At 55.3% G+C, this 27,726-nt stretch overlaps 2 protein-coding genes across 3 annotated transcripts; both read right to left on the minus strand.

The window, feature by feature from the left end:
- Positions 1-874: 874 nt before the first annotated feature.
- On the minus strand, positions 875-8,439 carry MAPRE1 (microtubule associated protein RP/EB family member 1). 2 transcript variants are annotated; one of them, XM_042887461.1, is made up of 7 exons: positions 8,358-8,439; positions 7,833-7,956; positions 5,468-5,613; positions 4,447-4,636; positions 3,661-3,770; positions 2,839-2,991; positions 875-2,504 (listed from the first exon to the last, which is right to left on the minus strand). In XM_042887461.1, exons 2-7 carry the CDS (start codon positions 7,951-7,953, stop codon positions 2,448-2,450), a joined length of 777 nt encoding a protein of 258 aa, XP_042743395.1. In that variant the 5' UTR covers positions 7,954-7,956; positions 8,358-8,439; the 3' UTR covers positions 875-2,447. The 2 variants fall into 2 exon arrangements, with proteins under 2 accessions (XP_042743395.1, XP_042743394.1); XM_042887460.1 differs by having other exon boundaries at positions 4,432-4,636.
- A 482-nt stretch (positions 8,440-8,921) lies between these two features.
- Positions 8,922-21,422, minus strand: DNMT3B (DNA methyltransferase 3 beta). The gene is made up of 18 exons (XM_042887431.1): positions 21,318-21,422; positions 17,833-17,977; positions 17,446-17,549; positions 16,940-17,092; positions 16,426-16,614; positions 15,455-15,613; positions 14,856-14,963; positions 14,539-14,680; positions 13,979-14,107; positions 13,754-13,798; positions 13,442-13,521; positions 13,086-13,198; positions 12,630-12,813; positions 12,316-12,400; positions 11,961-12,106; positions 11,441-11,881; positions 11,226-11,311; positions 8,922-10,331 (listed from the first exon to the last, which is right to left on the minus strand). The coding sequence occupies exons 1-18, from the start codon at positions 21,420-21,422 to the stop codon at positions 10,190-10,192; spliced, it is 2,556 nt and encodes an 851-aa protein (XP_042743365.1). The 3' UTR covers positions 8,922-10,189.
- Between the last annotated feature and the right edge of the window lie 6,304 nt (positions 21,423-27,726).

Below are 27,726 nucleotides of genomic sequence, written 5' to 3' on the forward strand. Positions count from 1 at the left end.
CTGCTCCATAGGCGAGCAGTACAACAGATTAACAGCACATACTGTACCACGTAGCAGAGCAGCTGTGTCAGGTCTGTGGGTTTGAGCTGGGCTTATCGTCATTTGCTTCCCAAAAAGGACACCAGCAACAGATTGTACCAACATTACCTAAGATGTGGTCATTTAAGCTGACCACGAGGCTGCCCCCCACCCTGGGGGCACAGAAATGATGTAAGGAACTGGAAATCTTAGCAGCATTTGACTTAGAAGACTGCAGTTTCAGTTGAGTTCCAATGCACATCAGGTAGGACCGCGCGTCCAGTCTCACAAAGCACAGCTTTCTGACTCCCAGCAGAGCACATTTGCTGGCTTTCAGTAGCAGAGCTCAGAACCAACCCCACACAGCCCACGGGTTGACCTGGGTGCCCCGCAGTCCCACACAAACCTCATCCTCACCACACAGACCTCAGGCAGCCCCACATCCCAGCACATCACTGGTGGAATAACGCAGCATTTCAAGTCGGTGGAAGCATGCTTCTGAGCTCCAAGTAACCAAGTAATGGTCAAGAAGATTTTATGTGCATCAAAAGCCCCCGGGTTCCACATCTGCACTCCTGCAGTGCAACCCCAGCTCCAGCACCAGTGATGTCCACCCTACAGAACAAAGCACTGCAGGAGGACAACATCTCAGTGGTGGGGATGAACTGCAGCAATGCTTCCCCCAGCACACTCCAAGGGAAGCTTCAGCATTCCTGCTACCCACAGGGACACACAGCTAGGGTTGGAGGGTGAGAGCTGACACTGCAGGTCCTCAATGCTCCAGCCATGAGAAGCATTGCGAGCTCTAGGGCTGCCTGACCACATCTGAAAGCACGAGACACTCCAGCAGACATGACACTCTTGAAATACAGAACTTTATTTAGAAACTGCTTAAAATAGAAAAACCCTGTCAAGAAAAATCCAAGTCAAATATGGTTTTCTCAGTAAAATGGAGTTTTAGGGCAACAAAAGTCTAAAAGGCCACAAGAGAAATAGCACCACTGCGATTTCAAACAATGGCTGGATACTTGCATTTTTTTGGCATTCACTGAATTTGGGTTTTTCTCTGAATTTCACAAAGATTCATGCACTACACAACAATTACCATAAGATGCTCTCCTACACACGTTTTAGGACAAGCTACCACCAGGAACGAATGAATACAGCACAACAGGACTGATGGATCTCAGTAGTGGAGGGGGATCAGAAGTCTTGCAGGATCTTGCCAAACACAACAGTAATGGGGGGGCATGAGAGCAAAAAAAAAAAAAAAAAAAAAAAAGGGACAATTAAAGAAAGTACTTTAAATATTAATATTTAAGTTAGTCTCAGTACTGTATTTTCTGCAATAACATTAGCTCTGTTAGCCAGCATCTCTTAGTTTTGACCCCAGAAGACCACTGAACTGGCAAGTGTTACTATTAGATAAGCCCTGATCTGAGAAAAAACAGAAAAGAAAAGAGAAAATCATCATCCTCATGTGCTCAATTCACTTTCATTCTATGAGCTGCACACAGCCCAACCCTGCTGCAACCACGGGGTTGGACCAGAGCACCTTGGGATGGGAAGGGAAGGGTGCGAGGCCATAAGCACACCAACAGAAACAAACAGAACAAGCAGAAAGGAGGAAAGCACTTCAGAAGAACCTTGTAGGCAGTAAGACTGGTGCCCTCTGCTTTCATTTATGGAGCTTTTTTTTCTTTAATACAGAAAACACAGTACGTTTTGGCAAAGCCATCAGCCACAATGCCATAGTAAAAAAATGCTTTAGCAGTCCTCAAGGTAATTTATGTGTCTCAGCTGTTCATACTCCCTCTAATCTTGTGACAGGCAACATTAAGGCCTATTTCATTGAGAACTAATCACTCGGTAAGCAGCTTTATGCAGGAATGGAGGTTTGTTTAAGAGCCCCTCGGACAGCAGGGAGGGGAGCGGAGCGTCTCCCCAGGATGAAGCACATAAAATCTCCTGTCACATTACTTCAATTTTGGCATTTGGAAGCATATTTTAAATACTCTTAAGGCATTTTATTATCATTTCCGTGCTGCAATTTCACATGAACTCCATCTTTCCATGAGTCAGTCTTTACGTTCTCTACTACACACCACCTCAGGTACAAAAAAAGTCTTTCCACAAACCAGTGTTTACCAGCAAACCAACAAGTTCCAAATGTTCAGCCTCTTGCTCCCTAAATATACCACCTAGATGTGAATACTGCTCTGCTACAGAGTGAGAGAGTTTCTAACTCAAACCCACTGCAAAAAGAGTGAAACTTCCGCAAAGTGCACTTTAAGAAGAGGTAACTTTTTTGCTTATGAAAAGAAACCAGTGAGTCCTCTAAGAATAAAGTGGAGTATTTTACAGTTAAGCACATGATCTGGGGCACAGAATTCCGATGTTGCTGCTCTGCTGGTACAGTGTGTGGTCTGTTAATACTCTTCTTGCTCCTCCTGCGGCGCTCCTTCGTCAGGTATCACAAAGCCTTCCTGCAGGGAACACAACGAGGCTCGATGAGAAGCCAACACCTGAGCACTTCCCAGCTCCCTGCACGCTCCTTTCATTTTAGTTATTCCTACTTTGGATCCTGACAACGAAGCACCCTTCAGTCAACCACTCACAGCATCCCCAGCAAACTCACTTTCTTCAGCTTTGACCTCTGTGTTACACACTCCTCAGGTGAGCCCAACCACGCTTGTGGCCTGACCATAACAATGGTATCTGGCCGTAAATTTAAAGGGGACAAAAAAAGGGAAGAAAACAAGCAGAAGAAACAAGACAGCTTCCCACAGTGAGGCAGGACAGGGGGGGAGGATGACTTACATCTGTGGCATAAAGAATTTCCACAATCCTCTGCAGCACTGGGTCGTTCTCGCCTTCGTTCTCCTGGCAGATCAGCTCAATGTTCCGCAATTTGCCAAAGTAGAAATCCCTCTCCTTCTCCAGGTCTTCAACAGTAAGCTTCAACACGTTGATCTGCCCACAAGAATCAATAATGATTTACCCACCAGAGGCATCTATCCTTAAGGTGGGGGTCCCCCAAGATGCTCAGAGGTGTGTTTGTAAGCAAAGCATTTCAGAAGTAACCAAGACATCAGGGAAAGGCTGTGAGGGCAAGAGGAGGTTCTATTTCTCAAGTTGGAGTATTTCTACAGCCAACACCCAGCCCAACACATGCAATGCCACATGGAAATTCTAAAGGCTTATTGCATGACATGGATAAAAATCCAACTGCCTGCAGCTTCTTCTGCTAACACATTCCTCCAGGACAGCCCTCACTGGTAGCAGCTTCAGCTCCATTGCATTCAGCATTTCGGGGACGCAGCAGCTGCTCATAGTTCCGTTGGAATGCTGTGATAGCTGCAACACAGCTGTGGAAATACTTGAAAGCAAAGCTATGTGCGATATGGGACACAGCAGATTTAAATGTCTGGGGGCTTGTACTGCAAAAGGGGCTTTGCTGCTATCAGGAGAGCAAGGCCAGCACACCAAAGGCTTCTGATTAAGCCACTTTAAATGAACCTACTAGACAGAAGAAAGCGATCTGTCTCTCCCCAGCACAGCCATTTCATGCTATTAAATATCTATACCTATACATCCAACAGAAAGCCCAGGTCAGTACCTCAGGTCATTCTGGCAACACACCTGCTCAATCAACCCCGCTGATTCATCATCTCCCGCAGCCTTTTTGACCATCCCAGTGCTGCCTTTGGGAGTTGCTGGGGTCCTCTGTGCAACAATGGGCCTCTGTGGGGCTGCAAGATAAATGTGCTGTTACTTCTTCCCAGAACACCCCTCCTCCTCCCCCAGAGGTGGGGTCCCCCTTCCAGGCACGTCACGATTTGAAGGCACGTTCATCAATGAAGTGTTCCTTCTTCACCCCCCCCCGCCACGTCCACTGCCTTCAGCACACCCTGACACCAACCCTTGCCATTCTCTTTCTGTAACTCCTCTCTGTAACTCACTCAGAGACTGAAGCCCAGCATTTGAGATGAGACACGACATCTTCATACACCAATTTTAAACCATGGAATGGCTTGAGTTGGAAGGGATCCTTAAAGGCCATCAGGCCCAACCTCCTGCAGTGCACCCACGGGTGCAGCTCCTCTGCATGGACACCCACAGCTCCATCAGTGCTCACAGCCCCCAGCCTGACCCGAGTGCCTGCAAGGCTGGGCACCCACCTCATCTCTGTGCCACTGCCTCACCACCTGTATTGTCAAAACCTTCTCCCTTATATCCTATCTAAACCTCCTCTCCTTTAGCTTCAAGCCATCTCCCCTTGTCCTATCACACAGACCCTGCTTAACAGTCTGCTCCCTTCTTTCTTACAGCCCCTTTAGATACTGAAACAGTGACCCAGCCTCATTTCCCTCAGTTTTTAAGGGCTTGAGATCATCTTGAACTCGTTTCTACCTGCACTGCCAGTACCGAGAGGTTTCTTGGGTTTGTTCACCACTGGAGCAACGAGGTTTGGTGCCATTGTCTCCTGGCCTTGTCGGGCAGCCACAGGGTCGTATTCCTTCCCATCATAGTTTGCATCAAAAAATTTTTTGAACCACTGAACAAATTCAAAGTTGTCCTGAAATTTTCCTTTCACTAGTTTGTCCACAGGAATTATCTGGAGAAAAAAAAATAGCAATAAATAATAAAACGTGTTGTAAGGGGAAAGAACCTCTCTGCCTTATATAATAAGGGTTTTTAAATTGGAAGCAAATGTAATTCTTTGTTTATTTTGGAGAAAAAGCAGTAAATTGTGAAGTCTTGCCTGTAAGCCACGAGTTGAGAGCCTGAGGTCTGGCAGTGGGCAGAAGGCATTCCCTTGATTCCCCTTTTGATTCCCTGTGAGCACAGCCCTGCTGTGGGCACACTGCTCCAGGTACAGCCCCAGGGGGAGAGGAGAGATGCAGCGTTGGAGCTGCTGGCCAACACAGCACGAGATGCCCTCTTCATTGGGAGCAGCTTTAGCAAGGGAATGCTCTGCACTGCACCAAGCATGCCACCAATAACTTCTACCTCCATAAAGCACTCTTCCATAAGCACAGCACTCACTTGATCCAAACACGTGTTTTCAAAGACCCCATTCTCACTGGTGGAACAACACACACTGACTGGTAAAGAGGAATGGGAAATCCTTAAGAGCAGCACACCAGCAGATTATTGGGACGCACTGCTAGGAACAGCTTCATGCCACATAAGCTCAAACATGATTTCTCAGGTTTCAGTACTGGTCAACACTACATAAGTTGAATTAATATGGAAGAAACTATCTCCAGCATTAAAAACTGCAAACGCAACCTTTGCTCTCTAGTAAATATTGCATTAATTTAGGTGTGAACCAAAACTTGTGAGATTTGCAAGCCGACAACCAAACCCTGCCCCCCAGATTGCAAAGTGCACACCACCCGTTTGGATGCCAGGAACAAGGAGAAGCAACTCCAACCCAACTTACTTTGTCAACGCCCATTCGTTTGAAACCTGCTTGTAGAACCTTGAAGTTCTGAATGTATTCATGTTCCAATTTTGCTTGAAACTTCACCTTCTTGAGAGCTACTGAACCTGGGAAGAGCATGTCCATGAACTGGCAGTAAGCAGCACCTGTGAGAGAGAAGAATAGCATTCCATGATGAACAACAGATGATCAGCCAGAGCAGCACACTGCCCAGCCTCATTCCACCAGGGCACAAAGCCCTAGGGGAACAGAAAGGACATAACAGGACCCCTTGGCCTGATTTGGAAGCGTGGCTGTAAACAAGCTGCAGAACTAAGGGTCTGGCCCCATGGCTTGAGCTCTTGTACCCAAGAGCAGTAACACCTCTGTAATTCCAAGAGGGAAAATCCAACTCAATGTGGCATCCCATCCCTCATGGGCATCAGAACTCTTATCAACATTAACAGAGCTGAACTGGAAGAAGTATTCTTCTAAAAATTATGTTTAGTTGTTATTAAAATAGTGTCTTATATACTACCTACAAAGTTCAAGGTGCTCTCAGAAGTAAGAGAGTAAAGTAAGTTGAATCACATTTCCTTTCAGCATCTGAAGGGGCTGTAAGAAAGGAGGGGAGAGACTCTTTAGCAGGGTCTGTGTGACAGGACAAGGGGAATGGTATCGAGATAAAGGAGGGGAGGTTTAGATGGGATATAAAGAAGGTTTTTACAGTGAGGGTAGTGAGGCAGCGGCACAGAGACGAGGTGGGTGCCCCATCCCTGCAGGCACTCGGGTCAGGCTGGGGGCTGTGAGCACTGATGGAGCTGTGAGTGTCCCTGCTCACTGCAGAGCTTGGAGGAGACTTGAACGGGTCCCTTCCACCTCAAACCATTCTATGGTATTTAAGTCACACTTTAATCAGAGAACTGAAATAAGACACTATTTCCTTCCTGTTCATTTTAAATCCTTCAAGTCCTTCAATTCAGCTCTCACTGTAATAGGGAGGGGTGGTTCAAGCAGAGAGCCACCCCCAATGATGAGCTTTTGCACAACACCCCCCCATAAAGACAGCTTAAAACTGTGTTAATTACGCTGCAGTGATGATGCACACTTGTGTGTCATCAGCAACACAAGCACAGCATTCTGAGCGTGACATCTCACCCCACATCAAACACTTGAGAGGACACAGAGAGCAATGGGAACCTTAACTTAAAACAAATAGCTGCATAGCAAACGTCTGAGGGGCACGAGGCCAAGAAGCAGTGCACTGTATTGCCCTGAGCCAGCCCAGCTCCCTGCAAAGCTTCTGGGCCCCAGACTGAGGTGGAGCACACTGAGTTCAGCCCAGCAGTGCTCATCGCTTCTCCTCTTTGTGGCTGCAGATCTTCAGTTTCCTTCAGCCCCAGAGTTTTTCCTGCATCACCTTATTAGACAGAAGCCACCAGAAATACCTGCCCGACGTGTATTCTGAGTTCCCTCCTTCTCTCCATCTTTGGGAACACTCCTTCCTCAGCCCCACGCTGCAGTGCCAGCTCCAAATGTAAACTTCTGCCTCCTTTTGTTCAGCCCCCGACCGCCTTATTCCAACCTCACCGTGTGAGATGTGCTCCTACCTCTCCTACCCGGGCCCTTTCATCTCCCTGCTGCAGTTATTCAAATCACCACCTCTCACCCAGGCTGCCTTCTTAGCCTTGGGTTTGCTTTTCTTTCCGCGTTGCCCCACAGCCCATTATTGCTCTCTTCCTTTCACCCAGCCTCCTCCCCCACACTCCTCCCTGCACGATGACATGTGACTTCACTTCTGGAGCACCAGCACTTCCCCTTTCGCTGCACACCAGACATTCAGCTCCGGCAGATCAGCTCGCAGTGACTCCGGGTCAGGCTGAGGTGCTCCTTCACTACAGGGGGGGGGGGGTGGAAATTCCCAGGGGTGAACCCAGACCCACCAGTGTGTTCCCTCACACCCCTGTGCCCTGTCTGAACCCGCAGGCACTTCCCTATGGTCTTCCCCCATAAGGGATCACATCCGTTTATGCTCCTTACTGCACTCCCAGGACTTCTCCTGCCCGTTCAGGCTAAATACTTGGGCTCCCCACTAGCAAACAGCCTCCCTAAGGAGCCTTTCCTCCACATTGACCCTAATTTCTTCTCATCCCACTTTTGCTGTAGCAGATCAGAAGATCATAACTTCCCATTACGTTCCCATCACGTTTTCACTATTAAAAACCGTTTCAGTACAACTCCAAACCATTATAACACCAAACGCAGGCCCAGCACCGCCCACAGCTCCGCTCCCACTACCGACACAGCCACACGGCTGCTTCCACGGACCTCTTCACCACCTCTCAGCTCCAAACCAAACCCGGACGTCCCTCCCCGCACCCCTCACCTGAGCACAGCTGCTCGATCTTGGTCAGCGTCAGCTGCAGGGATTCGTTGATCCACGCCAGCATGTCGTGCCGGCTCAGGTTGTCGCTCGTCACCGACGTGGAGTACACATTCACAGCCATTTTCTGCCAGACAGAGCAGCGGGTGGGACCGCCGCACCCGCTCACGCCGCAGCCCCATCGCGGCTCGGAGCCCCGCACGCAGCGTTCCCCCCCCTCCCCCCAACACCTCCCGGCCCTCTACCCGCTCGGATCTTCCCTCCCCGCGGAGCGAACCAGCCCCACAAAGCGACGCCTCCCCGCAGCACCCGCGGCGGGCACAGCCGCCCGCACGCCTCCGCAGCACAGCGCAGGGCCCGCGCCCCTCCCTCCTCCGCCGCGCGGCCCCCGCGGAGGGGCGCGCCCGGAGCCAGGCCGAGCCCCGCATGCCGCACCCGAGCTCCCCGCGCCCGCCGGCCCCGCGCGCCCGCACCCGGCTACCCCAACCCCGCGTCCCCCCGGCCACCCGGCCCCTCCCGGCCCGTTACCTGCCCCGCTCTCGCCCCGTCCCCTCCGCGTTCAAACCGGCCCCGCCCGCTGCCCGGGACCACGTCACGCGCACGCGGCGCGCTCACGTCACCTGCGCAACGTCACGGCGGCCGCAGCGCAGGAAGAACGGCGTGCTGGTGCGGGGGGGGGGGGCGGGGCCACAGTGCGGCTCCGCCCACTCCTGAGCGCTCGCTTGCGATTGGTGGGTCCCGCTAGCCCCGCCCACTCCGCGGCCCATTCATTAGCGCTCGCCGGGATGCCGCGTGCCGGCGGGGCAAGGCGATGAATGAACGCGGTGCGCGCAATGCGCGCCGCCGGCTGGCGCAGAAACACAGCTTTCAGTCTTTTAATTCCGCGGTGCTGCGTGGCAAGCGCGAAATCATCGATCCCTTTCCTTTCCCCATATGAAAATCGGTAAACTGCTCGGCCAACGCACCGTTTTGAGTTCCCAGTACAAAAAAAACAAACCAAAACACCATATGAAACACATTCAACAAAACAATACGTTTTTGTTTTTTTTTTCTTTTCCTCTTATTTTAAAAGATTGTATAAAAACCCACAAAACTTTGGACATCAAAAATCCTTTAACTAAAAAAATAGCACCAGGGAGAGTTAGAAACCTTTACAAAGCATTAAAAAAGGCATTTCTGAGATCTACCTCCTTGCAACGTGTTTATGAGTACACCATAAAAGGCAGCATTCCAAGGAAGACTTGTCTACTGCGATTCTCATCAAGTCAGCTTAATGCCAGGACCGTTCTCGTTCCCCTTTTATCTTTGTTTGCTTTCCCCAAGTCCTTTTTTTCTCTATTTTCCTTTTGATCAGACGGGAGGGGATGAGAGATCTGGCACATGAAATGGAGGATGCGACGGAGAGGAGCCCGCATGGCTTTAAGAAACAAAATTCATGGGATGGGGTGGCAGAGGGATGGGCACCCCGGTGGCACCCATGGATGGACCTTGGCTGCTGCTGGGTGACAGCAGGGGGTGGTAACACTGCCTGCCCTGCCCACCCCATGCACTCATTCTCAGAACATTTTCCCCTCCGGTCACTGCAGCCCGATTTTCCAGCCCCAATGAAACCATTCAACCCACTCAGCAGGATTTTGAAACGTCAGGAAAAAAAAAGGGAAATGCTTGGAAAAGGACGTAGTGAATATCTGTAAACTACAGCTGAACGCATAAAACAGTATCTCCCTAACTAGAAAAGTAATTCTATCATCTCACAGTTCAGTTTCAGCTACATTCAGGTCTAGGAGTCTCCACATTCTTATGTAATGCCTTAAAGCAGCAATAGACATTAAACAACAAAATGTAAAGTTTTACAAAAGGTCTTAAAAAATAAAAAATAAAAAAAGATTTGGTTTGTGTGTTCTGCATGTTCAGTGTACATAACCTGACCCGGGGCCCTCACACCTGCTGCTGCAGCTTGAGGATTTTTGGCAGTCATTTCAAGAGAGGTTTATGCTTGTTTAGGAGGTGAGCAGCTCTGTATCCACATTTGCAGCACGCCAGCAGCTGCCTCCACCACTCACTGCTTTCCAGCTCTGGGCTCAAGTGGAACATTCAATGCTCTGGAAGAGACTTCTCGCCTCATCAGTGATGCACGCAGCTTTGTGCTGGGTGATTAAAGCTCGTTTTGTCCATCATTTCCCAGGCAGTGCTGTCTGTAGTCCCATCAGGAAGGCACCTGGCCAGGTTCTTTGGTTGAAGGCGCTTCCCGAGCCCTGCGGCAGCGGGGGGCACAGTGCTGGGAATGGTGAGCACAGGGCTGAGCCCTCCTCGGGCAGCAGAGCTGCGTTGTGACGGAGAGACGAGGGATGCAGCATGGGCTACTCGCAGGCAAAGTAATCCTTGAGAGGGGAGAAGAGGTGCTGGATGACAGGGATGCTCCAGGACCTTCCGAGCAGCTTCTGGCGAGCCCCACGGCTGATGTTGGAGACGTCGGTGCAGTGCAGGGGGAAGCCAAAGATCCTGGAGGGCAGAGGGATGGGTGATGCTCAGCAGCTGCCCCGTGCCCATATGGCTCCTATCCAGCCTCCCGGCTTCACAGCCACCCCTCACAGTCCCCACGTGCCACCAGACCTCAGTGCCATCACACCCCACAGCCACCAGATCCTGGTGGCGCCACAGACAGGCACTACAACCAAGGGAAGGCAGGGAGTCATTTCTCCAGGCTCCCGTACTAAGGTCAAAAATAAGAGAGTAATCTTGGCTTGTGCTTATTGCCCACCCATCTCAGAGCACCTTGCACAATTTGTTCAATGTCAGCCCATGTCACCACTGCCCATTTTTCCCAGTAACACCTTCGGAGGAGCCTTGAGCCCACGGACCCTGCACCATGAGACCTACTCCCAGCACTGCCCCAGGATCCTCTGGCTAACACCGGTGCTCCCACTGCTTGGATGGGAGTTCAACTGCCACATCTCCAAGGGCACGGCCTGACAATGGCTCAGTAATTGCTGTTTAACTTTCAAATCCCTGCATGCCTCTGGCTCAGCTTTAATTAGTTTCAATTCCAATAAATATTGGCAATTTAAATATAAACAAGTGAAAAAAAAAATAAGCCTGTTTGCTGGCTGAGGCCTTAGTAAGCAAAAACTCAGCCTTGCGCATGTGGAGTGCAGGACTGCTAGCAATTGCAGTCTGCTCTACTCATCGTGTTGCACTTTGCAGCAAATTTGGGGTTGCTATAAGTCGTGAATAGAGCCTCGAGCTGGGCTCAGCTCCGCACACATCCAAGCACTGTGCACAGCAGCGGCACTTCCCTACAGTGGCTGCAGCTCTGGGGACAGCAACACTGCAGTGTCAAGCGGCACAGAACCTTAAAAGTACCACAAACAAAGTGAAACCATGGCTGAACGTTACCTGTTCATCCCTGGGAGGTTGCCCCAGAAGTAGCGTGCTCTGTGCGCAGCCGATATCTTGATAGCATCGATCATAACAGGGTTGCACTGCAGCCCGAGAGAAGGAAAGCAAGTTAGCAGAGGGGTCAGGGCTTTTTTTTTGCTGGGAGCAGCCCTCCATGGGTAAATGTGGGTGCCCCATTCCTGCGCCCTTCCCAAAGCCGCAGCGATGCCTACCTCCAGGAACCGAGAAATGTCCCTCTTGTCGTTGACCCTCATGGCCACCACGTTCTCAAACATCCAGAAGAAGGGCCGCTCCTCTCCAGCCTTGGGACGGGCGTAGTTGAGCAGATGGTAGAATTCGAAGAAGAGCCGCCCGGTGCCCTCCGTGCGGGGGGACCCAGCAGGGGTGTTAGGAGGGGACCGCCCGCGGCCCCGCAGGTTTGGCTGAGGCGTGGGGACGGGCTCTGGTGGGCCTGGGGGAGACAGCGCTTGGCACGCATCCCCGGACGGAGCCACCGCAGAACTGCGTCGCCGGCCCCAGGCAGCCTGGGGGCTCCCAGCCCCGTGGGGCCAAACAGCCTCACCGTACGGAGCCTTCCTGGGCGGGCTGGCGAGCGAGAGGTCGTTACAGGGGCTGCCGCCGATCACCAGGTCAAAGGGACCCCACTCCTCGATCTGCAGCGGGCAGACAGAGCTGGTTATCGGGGCACAGCACCTACCCAACCCTTCCTGAGCCAAGAGCAGCGCAGCTCACATTTCTCTTTGTGATGTTCCTGACGTCGTGCACATAAGTGATGTTGCCCTCGTGCCGCACGGTGCCCACTGCCAGGGGGTCCTCGCAGATCTCGGAGGCGATGTACTTCTCCACTTGGATGCCCAGGTCCTTCAGCACCAGGTACCCTGCCCGGGGATGGGGGGGCTGAGGGCTTTGCAATGGGACCACAGTGCCCACAGTGCAGCCACTGCACCCAGCACAGCCTGTGGGCACCATCCCCACCCCCTGCTCTCCTCCCTGCTTCCATCGATGGGGATGCACCTGCCCCATCCCCTTCTCCCCAAGCTTTCTGATAGGCTTGAGGCTATCAGAGTACCTTCTTCCAGCACCTCACCTGTTGCTATGCCATCAAACAGAGAGAGCACTCTGATGGGTCTCCTCTTGGCTGGTGGCACTGCTGGGTAGATTTTGGGTGCATCCTGTAATGGAAGACAGCCGTGAGACCCTGTTTCCCCTTGCAGCAGAGCCCTGCGGAGCTCAGGGCAGTGCTGCAACGCTTCCCAAGTCCAGTTCCCTTCACAGGGAGCATCCGTGGGGGGGGATGAGCCCAGCACACCTGGATGGCCTAGATGAGATTGAGGCAGGGCCAGGACCATTAACCCCTCTCCCCTAACCCTGTGCACCAGGCTCACTGCCCTCATCCCTTACATATTCCTGCCCCTTGTCACTGGTGAAGAAGTCCTGCAGACGTGAGCTCCAGTCCTGCCGGCGCTGCAGCACCCCGTAGCTCCTCTGGGGTTGGCACATGTAACAGTTCCAAGGCTCCTGCTCTTTCGCCTTGGCTGACGAGCCTCGTCCCACCAGGACCTCCAGGCATTCCACACAGAAGCACCTGCCCAGACACAGCACCCCTGGGTGTCAGCCCAGCTTCTCCTGCAGCCCTGTCCCATTTTGAAGGATGCTCTCCCCGACTGACAGCATCTCAGGATTTAGGGCTGCTGACACAGATTGATGACTTAGGCCTGGGTAAATCTCCTACCACCCTCCCCAGGACCTGTCCAAGTACAGCCAGCTCTGTTTTGTCCCAGTGTAGTGCCCTACTCCCCCCTGGCCCCCAGCCCAGCACCAAGCTCTGCAGGGACTACCAAGGCATGGGGGACCCACCTGCAGCAGCTGGCATTGCTGCAGAGGAGCAGCTCCTTGCCCTCGCAGCACACGGTGCAGTAGGACTGGTAGCCATCTTCGTCATACATGTAGAAGAGCTCCAGGAATCTATCCTGGCAGAGGGCAGATGGGAAGAGAGCATCAGGATCTGTACTCAGCTCCCCTCCAGCCCCCAGTTCAGAGATATGCATCCTCAGTGCCCCCTGGGCACCACCCACAGCATGCAGGGAACTCAGAGGGGACCATGCCAAGGGATGACCCTGAGGTGAGCATGGCAGGTTCAGGTCTGGCAGTTTCCCCTATCATCCCCATCCCATTCCCAACCCGATGGCTGCAGCCCTGCTGGCCGCTCTTACCCTGCAGGTGTGGCACAGGCCCCCCTCAAACAGCGGGTGAAAGGTGGCTGGGTTCCTCCTCCCGCATGACAAGCAGCTGTCTGAGGGCAGAGAGAGCTCCACTCATCCCATGGCTCCTTACAGCCCATGGCCAAGGGACCAAGTGGGGTTGGGGACATTGCCTCAGCTGTGGGCAGGTCCCAGCCTTGCAGCCCTGTCCCCAGTTTAGCACAGTGCATTTAAAAAAGGACCAATGGGTTCTCTCTGGTGCCGCCCTCCAGCACTTCCATCACTCCCAGCCCTTGTATCAGGATAGAACAGGCAAATGCTTACCTTCCAGACTCCCGCTGTTGTTTGTAACTTCGGAAACCATTTGTTCTTTAAAAAAAAAAAACAAAAGAAAAAGATTTAGCATTCCATAAAGTAACTTTCATACTGAGCAGGTAACAGAGCCTGACTTGCAGTTCTGCAGTCACAGTTTGGCCTTTAAGGCCAGCCAGAGCATAGAGGGTTTTTTTGCTTAGGAACCCATGCACTGCCCACACCACATCCCAGTACCTCGAGTCTGGTCCTCCTCCATGCGCTGCTCCTTGCTGCTGTTGCAGGGGTTGCTCTTCAGCCTCTTGGTGGGAGGACAATGCTCAAGGCACAGCACCTCCTCTGTGCCGTTCCTCAGGACCCCGTTTTCTGCAAGGGACAGGAGCTCCAGTGGGGACACATGGGGACATCAGCCCCTGAGCTTTGTCACAGTCCCACCCCAGAACCCTTCCTTAAGGCTCCGGCTCACCCCAGGGTGCAGTGCTCATATGGGATGCCACAACCCTGCAAATCAGCAGAGATCATCTCTGCCTACTGGCATCCACTGCAGGGCAGAGCTACCATTTTTGCTCCTTCTTCCTCCTCTCAGCAGATGAACTGAGGGAGGAGCTGAGTGGGACCCTGACCTTGTTTGCTCCCCTCCCCATGGGGTCTGTGCTTCCTTCCACTGCTGCCCCCAGATCCACAGCCCCAAGGTGACCACAGATCACATTTCATTGCCAACAGCAACATTTTGGAGAACGCTTCAGTGTGCTTTTTGGAGCCCCCAGCACCATGCCCAGCTCCTACCACCAGCCCACCTGAGCTTTTGGGTGGCTGCAGCCCTTTCACACCCAGTGGTTTGAAGCCAGTGAGTGCCCAGTCGATCATGGGCTTCAGCTGCTCCTCCAGGGACTCCCCAGGGGCAGATGTGAAAGTCTTCCCTGAGCGGCTCCGGGCAACCTGCAAGAGGAGGGCAGTGGAGCACAGTGACAAGGCATGGGGGGGGGGGTAGTCCCCTCCCATTCCCAGCAGCAGCTGCCAGATTCCAGCACTGGGAGTGCCATGGCCACGCCAGCTCCCAGCTGCCCCCCACCCTGTGCTCCCTATAGAGTCCAGTTCTGCTCTGCAGTTATACCTCCAGGGCATGGTATATGGCTCGGCGGTAGGAGACCAGCTTATTGAACGTGGCAGTATTGAAATGCTGTCTGAAGGCCATCAGTCCTACCAGCTTGTCTGCAGAAACCTGGGACAGAGGGACAAAAACTCAGTGACACGACTTGCTCCTGTCCCCATATAGCGTGGTACAGCTCTGGCAGAGAAGATAGCAGTAGCTTTGCATGGAGCAAGCCACGCTGCAGCAGGAAGGGAGGACAGAGGAATCATTGCACACGTGGCTATGATAGGCTGTGTGCACCCTCTGCTGGCACTGAGCCTCTGCAGCATGGCACCCAGCATGGGGCTGTGGGAAGGCAGTGCTCAGCAGGGCACGGAGTGAGGGGGGACAGCTGGGACAAACCAGGAAGGAAGATGGGAAGGGGACGGGCTGCCAGCATCAGTCAGGAGAGCATCCCAGAGCTGCAGATTGCAAAGCGCTGCACTCCCTGCTCCGGGGAGGCTGCAGCTGGACACACACACCCAGCCCCAGGCACAGGCAGCCGTAGAAATGGGCACAGATCACAGGGATTGGCACAGGAGGGGCTCCAGCCCACCCCCAGCCAGAAGCAGCATGCTCACCTCGGAGAACTTCCCGTCCCCAAACCACTGCACCCATCGCATGCCCGACACCGCCTGGCGCTTGGACGTGGCTCTGTAGGAAACGACGATCGCCGGCCACCAGGAGAAACCCTTGATCTTCCCCCAGACGAGCTCCCCGATTCCAAATTCCTTCCCGTCCTGAAAGCAAAGGATAACACACAGATGAACCAGAAGCATGTACGCTTTGTCCCAGCACCCACACAAGGACGCCCTGGGCTGCTGCAGTGCAGAGGAACGGCTGGGCACCATGCAGAGCTGCAACAGCACTCGTGTGGAGTTCTGCAAGGATGCTGCCAGTCCTCAGACTCCCCTGAATGCTCTGAGGCAGCTGGGGCTGGGTCCCATGCCCCAGGCAGCTCCTGCTCATGGGGCAACAACCCATTCATCTGTCTGCAGCACAGTGAGAGGGCACCCACCCTCCTCTGCTGCCCCCAGGGCACAGCAGGAACCAAGGCAAAGCAAAGAGAGCAAATACAGAGCTGGGACAGTTAGTTGGTGTGGCTGAGAACCTCCAGCAGGCAGCCCGGCACTGCACTGGCTCCAGGATCTTCCCACAGGAGCTGTTGTCTCATGAGTAGAGCACTCCTTCAAGTTTTGTTCAGCAATTAGGCACCTAATTATTCAGCCAAAAGCAATTGCCCAATTCCTGCAAGTCTCAGGCCCTGCCCTGACGCCATCAGGCACCAAATCACTCTGCTTTCACTCCCCCTTTCAGCATCTCCCAACAGAAGGACATTCTGCAGGCAGGAAGCCGCCCATCCCAGCAGGCACAGCTCCCAGCAGGCACGTGCTGCACTCAGGGCTGCTGGCAGTGCTGAGCTGCACACAGTAGTGACGGCTCAGCGCTGTGGCACAGCCCCTGCTGCCAGCACCCAGCGGGCACAGACCCACCACCTTCCCTCCACCCAGCACAAGAAGGGGGTGCTGGAAGAGCACAGCCTCCCCTCTACCTGGTACTCCAGCGCAATCCCTGCATCCCGGCTCTCTGGCTCCTCAGCCACCAGCTCAGTGGAACCGTTCTGGCCCTCCTGGGAGCTGCTCCCCGACAGCGTGCTGCTGCTCTGCGATGAGTCCCGTGAGTCTTCCTCCGTCAGGTCGATGGTGGTGAGCACAGGCATGGCCGTCCTCCTCCGGGAGCTCTGTGTGGGAGGGAGCGGTGTGAGAACCCACTGGGAACAGGGAGCAGCCCCCACCACCTTGTCCCTACAGCACAGCACCACCCCCAGCCTCTGCGGTTGGGATCAGAGGGTCCAGGGCTGGGTGCAGCTAAGGGAGCACTGCTGCGTGCGTATGACACACAGCAAAAAGGCCAGCTCTTGCTTTCCTTCCTTCATTTCACCCCAGGCAGTCAAAGCACCCAACTCAAAAGCACACACACATCACAGAGGGAAACTGAGGCACGGGGCATGTGGCACTCAGGCCACCCCCAGCCATGCAGACAGCTCCAGGTCCCTCAGCTCTCACCCGCAGCGGAGCTGGCAGTTCCCTGAGAGCCTCCACGCTGCTTGTTTCCTTGATCTGCATCTCGTGGGGGGTCTGCCCTGCTTGGAAGATGAGGCGGACGGGGGGCTTCTGCCGGAGGCTGCTCTCCCAGCCAGCACTGCCTCGGGGCCGCACCTGTAGGATGGAGCAGAGGTGAGCAGCTCACAGGGACACAGACAGCATCGGAGATGAGGGCACAGGGTAGACCCCGAACAGAACTTGCACACCCCACAGTGTGCTCAACCCCACAGCCTGGAGGCACTGAGGGCAGCTTTTCCCCTGCGGTTTGCAGCAGCCCAAACCAGGCATGCTTCTGGCATCCGGCACAGCGCTTTCGAAATGAAGTGAGATTTTTACAGCAGGGCTCTGTGAGTGAGCAGCCCCTGCACGTGGCACTGTGGGAACGCAGAATTGTCACCCCGGCTGAATTTATGGCTCTTTCTTTTCAAAGCCTCACAGTCACGGGCTGATCTCCAATCTGCACTCACCTCCTGCGGTTCCATCAGTGTGAGAGGCCAGGACAGCTCCTCCTTGGACAGGTCTTTGCTCACCCTCTTGTTCTTCAGGGGTGCCAGCTCCAGGCTCCCAGCATCTGTGCAAGGGAGCAGAGCAGACTCAGCTCTATGAGCTGATCTCATGAGAGTGGTGTGTTGGGATGGGAAGAGATTGAAGACTCATCTTTCAGACAACGCAGTGAGAGCAACACTTTTGATAGTCTGATCAAGTTTGCTATTCATTCGCTTTCCAAAGCAGAAACTCTCCCACAATCTGGCCAACCAAGAGCCAGAATCTGGGCACCACAACTCGAGCACTATAAAGCTGGGGCACATCCTGACCCCAGCAGCACACAGCTTGGACCCCCCAGTCCCACTTACCTGGGGTGCTGGGCTTCCCACTGGCCTCCAGCAGCAGGGCAGCTGTGTCCTTAGTGGGATCGGTGCAGTCCCTGTCGAAAAGGATCAGCTCTGCCCTGCAGTCCGCCTCATCCCGGCCATGGCTCTTCTCCTTTTTCATGGCTGCCTGTGGAAGCAATAGGGGATCGTAAACTTAGCCAGCCAGAGACCTCTCTGGCTGGGAAAGGCAGAGCAGGTTGTGTGAACTATTCAGGCCAGGCACAGCCTATTCCCTTAGCAGCTCTCCTACAGTACCCAGGGCAGGCAGAAGGCTCTGGCTGGGGATGCATCTGCAGTAACACTGGGTGCTGATGGGCACCTGGACAAAACCTCCCTGAACGTGGCCCTGCAGATTCACCAGCTCCAGCAACCCAACACATCTGCCCCTAGAGAAGCACCAGGGCTATTCCCAGAGCTATTCCCAGAGCTATTCCCAGCCCCACGTGTCCATGGAGCACTCCCAGGCTCTGTGCTGTGCCCAGCCGTGGCTCAGACCCTTCCCACGCCTTCCATGCATGCGGCACGTGGGGATAATCCTGCCCCCAGCCCCCAGCCCCACGCACTGAGCTCCTGCCCTGCACAACCCACAGCTGCAGCAGTGGATGATCATTGCAGACAGGGCACAGCCAGCAGCACCGTGGGGCCAAAGTCCTGTGCCTGCCCTGCTCAGCCCCCCGAGAGGCATGCGGGCCGGTGCAAACATCTGCATGTGCAGCCATTTGCACGTCAGCCGGCTCTGCCGCTCCTCACGCAGGGTCAGGCAGCTCCCAGCTCCCCGCAGCAGCTGTAGCCACACTAGCCACACTTTCACGAGACCCCCGCAAAGCCGAAACCGCCAGGAGCTCCGAGGCCAAAGGCAGATTGACCCCAAAAGAGCAAAGCGACGCTGAGCCCGAGCTGGGCGTTGCCAAACATTCCCGCCACGGAGACCTCTCCCATTCCCCAGCAGCACCCCCTGCCCTGCAGCAGCCATTTCACAGCAGCAGCGCTGGAAGCGGAGGGCTCCAGGAGCAGTGGGACACGCCTCGCCTGCGCCCGCCACCTCTGCCTCCCCGCGGGTGCCCTTCCTGGATCGTGTTTTCGGAAGCGCCAGCTCCCAGAAGCTCCCAGTCTCTCCCAGAGGCACCCAGGACGGTGCTAACGAAGCTGCCTCATTGCCTGGCTATGGGTCTGTGCTGCGACTTGCCCCTTCGCCAGCGCCGTCATTTCAGGAGCGCGCAGATCAGCTCGAGGAGTCGGGGAGCGAACGGCTTCACCCCTCCAAGGCCCTGGGGGGGAGGGAAGCATTGCAGCCCCCACCCCCAGCCCCGGGCTCCAGCCCGGCCGCCCCTTCCCCAGCGCTCCCGCTCTCAGCATCGCCTCCGACTGCTTCACTAACAATTGAGATTTCTGCTTTGAGATCATCTGTCAGCACCTCTGGCAAACAAAGACCAGTCGGGGTTTGATGTTTTGGATGCAGAGGGTTGCATTAAAACCCCGGTAAAACCCAAATGTGAGGGGAATCAGGTGCCTGGCCCCCACCACTCCGGGCAGGGACCCCAGGCACACATCCTCCCCCCACCAGAGACACGGCTCTGTAACAAAGGGACGAGGAGGGAAACTGCACTGGCGGGAGCCTGAACCACATAAAGCCCTACAGCTGTGCACAGAAATCCCACTGCTGCAGCACATCTGCTCCCAGACTAGTGAAGAACTCCCAGGAGCTGCCCAGACTCACCGTGTGCCCCCGGCTGCCCTGGACACTTGCAGACACAGCCCCACAACAGCAACTGCTGGGGATTTTCTCCCCAGCCCCAAATCATCGGCAGCAGTGATGCTGCCAGTAAAACCAGAGCATCTTAACCCTAACCAGAGCATCTCACAAACATGTCTAACTCAGAATGCCATAAACTGAGCGCAGACACGCTGCTCTCCTCCGTACAGGCGATGGACAGGGACAGTGCCAGGAAATGTGACAGAGAAAGGCAGCAAGGGATGGGGACACGTGGCTCTGAGGTGTGGGGAGGACAACCCCAGGGGCCTGCTTGCTCCGTGCACTCCTCCAGCTGCACAGCCTGGGATCACTCAAGGACATCTCATCACCATCCTCTGATACGCAAGCGGGAAAGGGAACATTATACCAAAACACAGGCTGCAAAGCTAGCTAAACTCTTGGCTTTGCCTGGGCAGCCATCCCCATTCCTTCTCTTCCCCATGCCAGTTTCTGTACCAGGACACAGAGCCGTGCACCTCCAGCACGGTCACCCCGGTCCATTCAGCTCCGCCTGCTGCAAGCTTGGAGAGCTCTTTGTCCTCACCTCCCCTCGCAGAAGCACACCAACATGTGCAGATAGGGCCTTACAAAAATAATAAGAAACAGAGCACTCCCCTCGCATGCTTCTCTCTGGCAGGGGGGAGGAGAAAAGCAGCACCGCAGCGCTCGCCCTGCTGAATGCAAGCAGACATTCACTACGGTGATACAGCCCATAGGACCTATGGAGAACCAACGACTCCAGCACTCCAGCTCTGATGTTCGAGGCTCCCCATGAAGCTGGCGCTCCGGCAGCCCATGACACTGCCTCGGTGACCGGGACGTTCCCTGCAGCCATACCCCATGGAGACAATAAACCCGCTGCCTCCAGATCCCGCCCTAGTTTTGCAATACCAGCTTCTTTACGGTTTGCCAAGCTGCTTGAAGCCCGTGCCATGGCATTAACTGCTTAGGGATCCCGCGGCCGGGAATGCCCGCTTGTGTCCGGCTGAGCTCCGGGCAGAGCACACCTGGAGGGCCCCAGCTCGGGGCCGGGGCAGCTCCGGGCCGCTTTCAGTTTTCCTTCTTAAGAAAACAGAAGAAGGGCCCTTATCAGGTCGGTTTCCCCAGTAGGTGGAGAGATTGCAGGGGAGACGGGCGGACTTTGCCTCCAGACAGGGGCATGCATATCAAAAGGCTGGAGGGAAGCACTGCGCGATGGCTGGGATGGCAGCCATCACCCAAGCCCTGTTTGAATAACAAAAAGAACTAAAAGCCCCCAATGGTCGGGGCCGGCTCCCTCCAACCCCGGCTCTGCAGCCGGCTCCGGGTGATCACGCAACACAAATGGCCTTTAACGCTCCCCGAAACCGAACATTTCCCTCTAATCCTGCGAAGAAAAGAGTCGCCGGGTTGGCAGTTTAGTAAGAAAGGGAGCGCATTGGGGCAGATATGCTCATTAACGTGCCGGCCTCTCCCCTCCCCTGCCCGCTTCCTGTGCCTGGCCCCTTCCCCGCTGCCGCTCTCCCTCCCCGCACGCCGGGCTGCGGCATTTCCCTCCATTTTCCCCCCCGTTTCCTTTTCTGCCCTCCCTGCCCCGCTCCCCGCCGAACCGCCGCAGCCCTTTTGTGCCCCCTCCCTGCCCCCCTCCCCCCGCCCCGTGCTCCATTGCCCCTTTGCATTCCGTAAAAGCTCGCTTGAAAGAAAAGAAACAAAACAAAACAAAAAAAACACAAACCGGCCCCTCCTCTCCCAGCGAAGACCAGGCCTGGGAAGTCTCCTGGGCAGCCACCATCACGGCCAGCCGCTGCTCCAGCCGCTCGAGGCTCGTTACCATGCTCATCGCTGTGCCCGGTGCCGGCGGGCAGGGCAGGCGGTGGCCCCCGGGTCCCCTCGGTAGCGGCTACTGCATCCCCGCTGCCCTGCACAAAGGGAACGGAGTGATGACAATGACACCTCGCTGTCCCCGTCTCCCACCCGCCCTTCCCATCTCGGGGACAACCCGACCTTCTTTGCGGTTCGGGGAAAGACGGGAATGGAAATCCTCCTGCGGGGCAGCGATTTCAAACACTGCCGTCCTCCCCTTCAGGCTACAGCATTCCCAGTGTCCCCTGACCCCTCGCCCCGAGGGTGTCACCGCAGCCCCCGGCACAGCGCTGCCGCACCGCAGGGACACCCCCTGCAGTCTCTCTTCCCGGGATCTCCCCGGGCCCGGCGGCAGGAGGAAGAGGAGGAGGTGGACGTGTTTCCCCCGCACCCCCCGCCGCTGCCCCGCGGCTGAGCGCACCCCGACTCCGGCCGCCCGCTGCTCTCCGTGCGCAGCTCGAGGGATGACTTCACGCTTCAGGCACCACCGGGAGCCGCTCTCCTGCAGAAAGAGAGAAAGAAGATGGACTGACACATCGCCAGCCCACGGGGAGGAAAACAAAGGTGTTCATGTCGAGCACGGCCAATGCCACCCGGGCTCCCGGAAGCCCTCCCGTCTGCCCCAGTGCCCACGGGGTTGATGACCGCAGCATCCCCGGACCTTCCCAGCCCCGAAGGCATCACTTGTCTCTTCGCCGTCGGGAACGCGAGTCACCGTGGCTTTGCCGTGGTCTGCCGTGCCTCGGCCGTCCCGGCATCGCGGGAGAAGCCCAGCGCCCGCTCTCTCCGTGACAGCCCCGGCCGAGCCCCGCGGAGCGCAGCGCCGGTAACTCGCGAAGTTGCGACAAGAGCCGGCGGGGCCGGGAGAGGAGGGAGCCCGGGGCGCGCCCGTCGCCGAGTCCCGCAGCTCTCCCGGGGCCGAGAGCCGGCAACAAGTGGCGGCGAGGCCGCTGCCCGCAGCCCCTCCCCACCGCCCTCTGCCCCGTGCCGCGAGCCCCGGTAACGGGGCACGGAGCGACGGGGGCCCGGGACGCTCCCGCAAAGACCCGGCGCCGCGCTCCGGTACCGCGTCCCCGCCCGCCCCATTGTCCCCCGCCGCCGCGAACAACAAAGCCGCCCACGAGGATGCGTCGCGGCTCTTGCCCCGTGGGCTCCGGAATCCCCGGCTCTCCCCCCGGTGCCCGGCCCCGCGCTCACCTGCGCCGCGACGGGACGCGCCGTCCAGCGGGGCCGCGCCGCCACTCGCCGCCTCCCGCGCCCCGGCCGGCCCCCCGACAGCCCCGCGCTCCGGTTACATGGCGCTTTAACCCTGCCCGTGCTGGGCAGCCCCTCCTCCTTCGCCGCCGCCGCCGCCCCACGCCGCACGGCGGGGGAGGGGAGGGCGAGGTTCGCACCCCCCGGCCCGGCCGCCGCCCCCGAGCCGCGCAGCTCCCCCCCCAAGCAGCCCGGCATTCTCGGGGTTCTGCGCCTCTGCACCACCCCGCCCGAGTTTCCTCCACGTGCCCTGCATTCCACCAGTGCCCCGCGCCATCGGCGCCCCGAGCGCTCACTCCCCCATCGCTCCACATCTCTCCGCATCGCTCGAGGCTCCTCTCCCACCGCCTCGCCATGCCTCGCATCCACTTTCCGGGGTTCCACACACTCCCCCTACCCCCCCGGGTGTCTCCATCCCTCAATGGTGCTCTACCCCCAATGCTGGCACCCTCGGGGCTCAGCATCCCTCCGGGGTTCAACATCCCACCGGGTCTCAGCATCCCCCCAGGGTCCAACATCCTCCCGGGGCTCAGCCCTAACAGTGCTCTACAGTGCAGCCCCCCAGCCCTGCCTGGTGCTCTGGGCTGAGCATCCCCCTGCCCACAGCCCTTCACCACGGCGTGGATGGACAAAGCCACACAAGTTTTGCAATAGTTTATAATTTTTTCCTCCTTTTCCTTTCCCATGCAGTGGTGAGCACTTGGAAAGGCTGCACTGGGGACAAGGAAAACAGTCCGCACGTCCCCTGCCCCAGACAAAGCATCCCGAGTCCACGTGGGGTATAATCTTCTCTGCTCCCTTGTTACTGCTGCTGGGTACAGCAGAAAACTGGATATCAGGAAGGAGAGGGAATATTGTTAGCCTGCTGCGATGGAAATAAGCTCTCAAGGCTAGGAGGAAAAATGAGGCAGCCAAAGCGTCAGCAACCTGTACGCAGTGCCTACACAGGCCCATACAGCAGGTTCCCCACACCACCACCCCACTGTGCACAACGCGAGCATGAAAAATGTGGCTGCATGAGCAGAGAAAAGCCCTGCAAGTGAACAAGAGAAGGAGATGAGAAATCTGGTCTGGGGAAGCCTTTGGGAATGCTGGAGATTACCATTCAAATAAACACACGCCAAATAAACCTCAAGCTGATTTGCAGCTCTGCTGAATAGATTAAATCCAAGCAATCCTGTTTGGTTTTTCCAAATTTTGAGAAGCAAAATGCTTCTGTGTGTTTCCAGGCCACCCTGAGGAGTGGAATTAGCCCTTACTTCAAGGACCTTCGGGCTCCTCTCCCTTTCTAGCAAAACCTTCCTGCCGCCGCTGGCCCCGCTGACCTGCCATCAATCTCCTGCCCGTGGAAACGCCTCTTTCCCTCTCTTCCCTCGGTTATCATTTAATTCAGGAGAGCACTTCTGTGCATACGGTTTGAAAAAGGCACGGCACTGAACAAAGCCGCTCTGAGCAGATCATGAGCTAAACCCTGACCTCATCACCGCTGCACACAGCCGTGGAGAGGTGCTGCGAGTTTATTTCTTACCCATCAAGAAAGTAAGTATGTCATTTTATGGGCCAAAAAAAAAAAAAAAAGAAAGAAAGGAAAAAAAAGGTCCCTATAAAGGAACCTAAAGGAGACGAAATCATAAAGGAGATTTTGTATCGAGGTTCCTGCTGGGCACTTTGGCTATGCTGGGTCACAGCAGTGCCACTGAAATCACAGCACTGCTCCCCATCGGCTTGAGGTTCCCCAGTGAGGACCAGCAGTGGGATGCAGCTGTGGGATTGGAGCTCACCACTGTCACCAGGGCATCTGCCAGAGGCTGGGAATTGTGCCCAGGTTGGTCACAGCAGCTATCTGATCCTGGCTGTCTGCCTTATTCTTTCCTGCCAAACCTCTTCCTAAATTTCTCCTTTGCTGTCCTGGTCAGGCAAACCAATGTTGCTTCCTCCTAAAGCTCTGCCCTGTCTCCTCTGGGCACCTGCTGTCTCTTACTTTGCACCAAAGGGTTTGGGTTGGAAACTGCTCTGCGCTTTGCAAACAGCTTGCCTGGACATCCCAGACAAATAAAGCAATTGAGCAACTGTGATTTATTCCCTACAGCCTTCAGCAGTGCATCCTTGTTATCTCTGGTGGCTGCAGATCCCAGGCCCTGGTGGAGGTGAGCTGTTTGTTCAGCCTTCATCGAGCAGAGCAAAGCACCAGCACCATTAAAACACTGCAAACCATTACAAACCCTCCTAGTGACCCCAGGGAGTGCATCTCCTGAGGTGTGTTGTCCTCCTCCCCCAGGGGGGCTCTGTGCCTCATGCCCACATCCTCAAACAGCCCTGTGCCATCTCTGCAGGGTTTGGGCTTCGCTGGAGGCTCTGCCTCAGCTGTCGGAAAGCCTCAGCCTGCTGCCACATGTGGGAAGGAGCCTGCAGCCTGTGCAGAGCTGGGCTGCCTGCTCACATCTGCGGGGAGCTGCTGTTGACATGGAGGTAGGAAGTGTTCTCCCTCCTACACGGCGTTTCGAGCCCTTCCTGTGGGCTGGCCAGGACCACATGCTGTAACTCCCTAATAAAAATAAATTTAAAACCAATTGGCACTCATGATGTTGGACACCAGAACATCTCGAAAGACTGGCAACCAGCGTGTGAACTTCAAGCAAGAAGGCACACAAAGAAAAATCTTCTGTGCCTCTCTGGCCACAAAATCCTCTTTTTTTTTTTTTTCTAGAAAACAGGATGCATTTGCTGCAGTCGAACCTGAAGAGCAGAGGCCCCAAACGCCAGGCTGTGAATGCAGGCAGCAGCGGGCAGAGCCCTGCAGAGGAAATGTTTTCCCTGTGGTCACAAGGCAACAAGAGCATAGCAGAACCCAGAGCCCGTGCTGCCACACCGCCGCTGCCTTTGCAATTATGGGCTCCTGCAGCAGCACTTCCCTGGGAGCAAACAGCACAGAGTGCAATGAGAGAAAGGAAAGGGCATGAAGCTGCAAGAAGAAACTGAAATCCTGATCTCAAAGGTGCCATTTGCCTCTGCAGGAACAGTGCTCCCCCTCCAGCTGGGCAATATCCATCACAAGAGCAGAGGAGAATGTCAGCATTCCTCAGTCTCTTGGAGGGATGCTCTCCCAAATCCGCGCAGCTGGAAGGGACGTTGTGCATCAGCAGAACAAACAGAGCTGATCCTGGAGGGGTGAAAGGTGCTGGGGTGATTCCTGGGATCATTGGCAGTTTCTTACCATTCTGGGCCTTCCCCAAGGAAGCTGCAGCCGGTGGCCTTCCTGTCCCAGAAATGTGCCCCAGGTCTGGCCATGGGGGATTGCATGGAAGGATCTGAGGCCCCCCGAGCTGGATGTGTCAGCTGGGATTTGATCTTTTAGGAATAGACAGGAGGGAGCCTTCCTGAGGTGATGCTTTCCATACAAAGGGGAAGGGGAGGGAGGAAGCCCAGGGTGGACAGGTGAAATGAAGCTGAAAAAGTATCTTAAGAAGGGCACATGGTTCCTCCTATTTTGGAGCATCCCACTGGAACACCCTGCTTCCTCACCTCTCCTCCTCCCATTGCTTTTTGCTGCTGCTCCTGCTGCAATGCCTGTGGATAACATCACTTGTGCACAGCACCCAGATGCCACCCGCAGCTCCAAGCCCATCAGCAACACTCTGCATGAGAATGCCCCAGTGCAGCACCCCGGGCTGATGGCCTGCAGCCTCCTCTTCATAGATGAACCCCAAATCCTTTCCCAACAACCACTGCCCAACCCCACAGCCAGGTCTCAGCACAGAAGGTTGGTGGTGCTCAGCACACGCTGCCATAAAGCCGTGTCCCATGCAGCAGGATGGATGCATTTCCCACTGATCGTTCAAACAGGATGTTAGGAGCACATCTCTCCATTTAAACTCTTCTTCGTGGATCCCGTCACTCAACTTTCCCCAAGAATTTGGTTTGCTGCCTGGGAAATTCTTTACCTCCATGGGTTTCTCCCTTCTGCCGTACCATGTGCATGCTCACACAAGCACACACCAGCACTGAGACCATCGTTAATTAGTTCCTAAAGCATCACCCTAGAAAGACACGGGGAATTAAGGATGAGTCACAGACTGCTGCAGCACGGCTGATCCTGGCTTGCAATCCAAACTGAGGATTGCCTCTTTCCACTTTTTCTTTCTTTCTTTTTTTTTGACCGTGAGTGAATGTGGCCACTCCACCACTTCACCCGATACATCGTAGCAATAGCTTAGGTGAAAAACCCACACTTGCTTTGGGCTGTGCTGAACATCCAGGGTCAAATCCTGCAGCCACTCAATCCCACGTGTAACTTCCCACCCCCACAGTGCTGTTAGGTCAGAGCGGCATCCCGCCATGCTGGGCATGGAGTGGGGATCTCCGGGCTGAGCTGGGAGGTGGAGGGGGAAGGAATGGGCGCAGGGCTGTGATTTCCAGACACGGAGTGAATCTCTCTTAACTCTTCATCATCTGTGGTGTTTCGCTGCCTGACTCCTTGCTTGCAAACCCATGGAAATATCCCACACTGGCATTTATGATTGTGAACTGCGTGATTTTGCCTTTCATGAAGGCTTTCTTATGGGTGAACAGCTTTTGGGACAGAAGGGCTCAGGCACAGACATGTGGACACAGCGCTGCTCCTGCAGCTCCTGCTCTCAGAAAAAAAAAAAAAGAAAGAAAGAAAAAAAAAAAAAAAAAAAAGATAAAAAGGGCTGGGGGTCCTCAGGGGGAACACACCGAGTTTGGGGATTTTCTCCTAGAAATTGGGTAATGTAACAGAGGAGAAGCAAGGGGTGATTTTATCCTTCGCCTGCTGCTGGCTGCAATCCCCGGGGATGTGCTAATAAATAAATAAATAGATAGATAAAATCCGACCCTCCCACGACAGCTTTTTAACGATTAATTTTTAATTATTATTATTATTTTTTTTTTTTTTCCTAAGTCCTGTAGAAGCAACGCCTTCCCCGCGGCCTGCCCGGCCCTCCGTGGAAAGTGCGAGCGCCAATGCTCAGACTGACTCGGGCGGTGCGGCGGGGCGGGCGGAGCCG

The sequence above is a fragment of the Lagopus leucura genome, unplaced genomic scaffold, assembly GCF_019238085.1.
Source record: "Lagopus leucura isolate 7727_CA_CO unplaced genomic scaffold, USGS_WTPT01 Super-Scaffold_100083, whole genome shotgun sequence".
Classification (NCBI taxonomy): domain Eukaryota; kingdom Metazoa; phylum Chordata; class Aves; order Galliformes; family Phasianidae; genus Lagopus; species Lagopus leucura.

Excerpts from the sequence above, each read along its gene's own strand:
- DNMT3B (XM_042887431.1), bottom strand. The coding sequence starts at position 21,422 with ATGAGCATGGTAACGAGCCTCGAGCGGCTGGAGCAGCGGCTGGCCGTG. Across the intron at positions 13,522-13,753 it reads CAACAGCGGGAGTCTGGAAG|ACAGCTGCTTGTCATGCGGG; the intron begins GTAAGCATTTGC and ends CTCTGCCCTCAG. Across the intron at positions 13,199-13,441 it reads GCCTGTGCCACACCTGCAGG|GATAGATTCCTGGAGCTCTT; the intron begins GTAAGAGCGGCC and ends GCCCTCTGCCAG.
- MAPRE1 (XM_042887460.1), bottom strand. The coding sequence starts at position 7,953 with ATGGCTGTGAATGTGTACTCCACGTCGGTGACGAGCGACAACCTGAGC. Across the intron at positions 5,614-7,832 it reads GATCGAGCAGCTGTGCTCAG|GTGCTGCTTACTGCCAGTTC; the intron begins GTGAGGGGTGCG and ends TCTCTCTCACAG. Across the intron at positions 3,771-4,431 it reads TCTCGGTACTGGCAGTGCAG|CCCCACAGAGGCCCATTGTT; the intron begins GTAGAAACGAGT and ends TTTATCTTGCAG.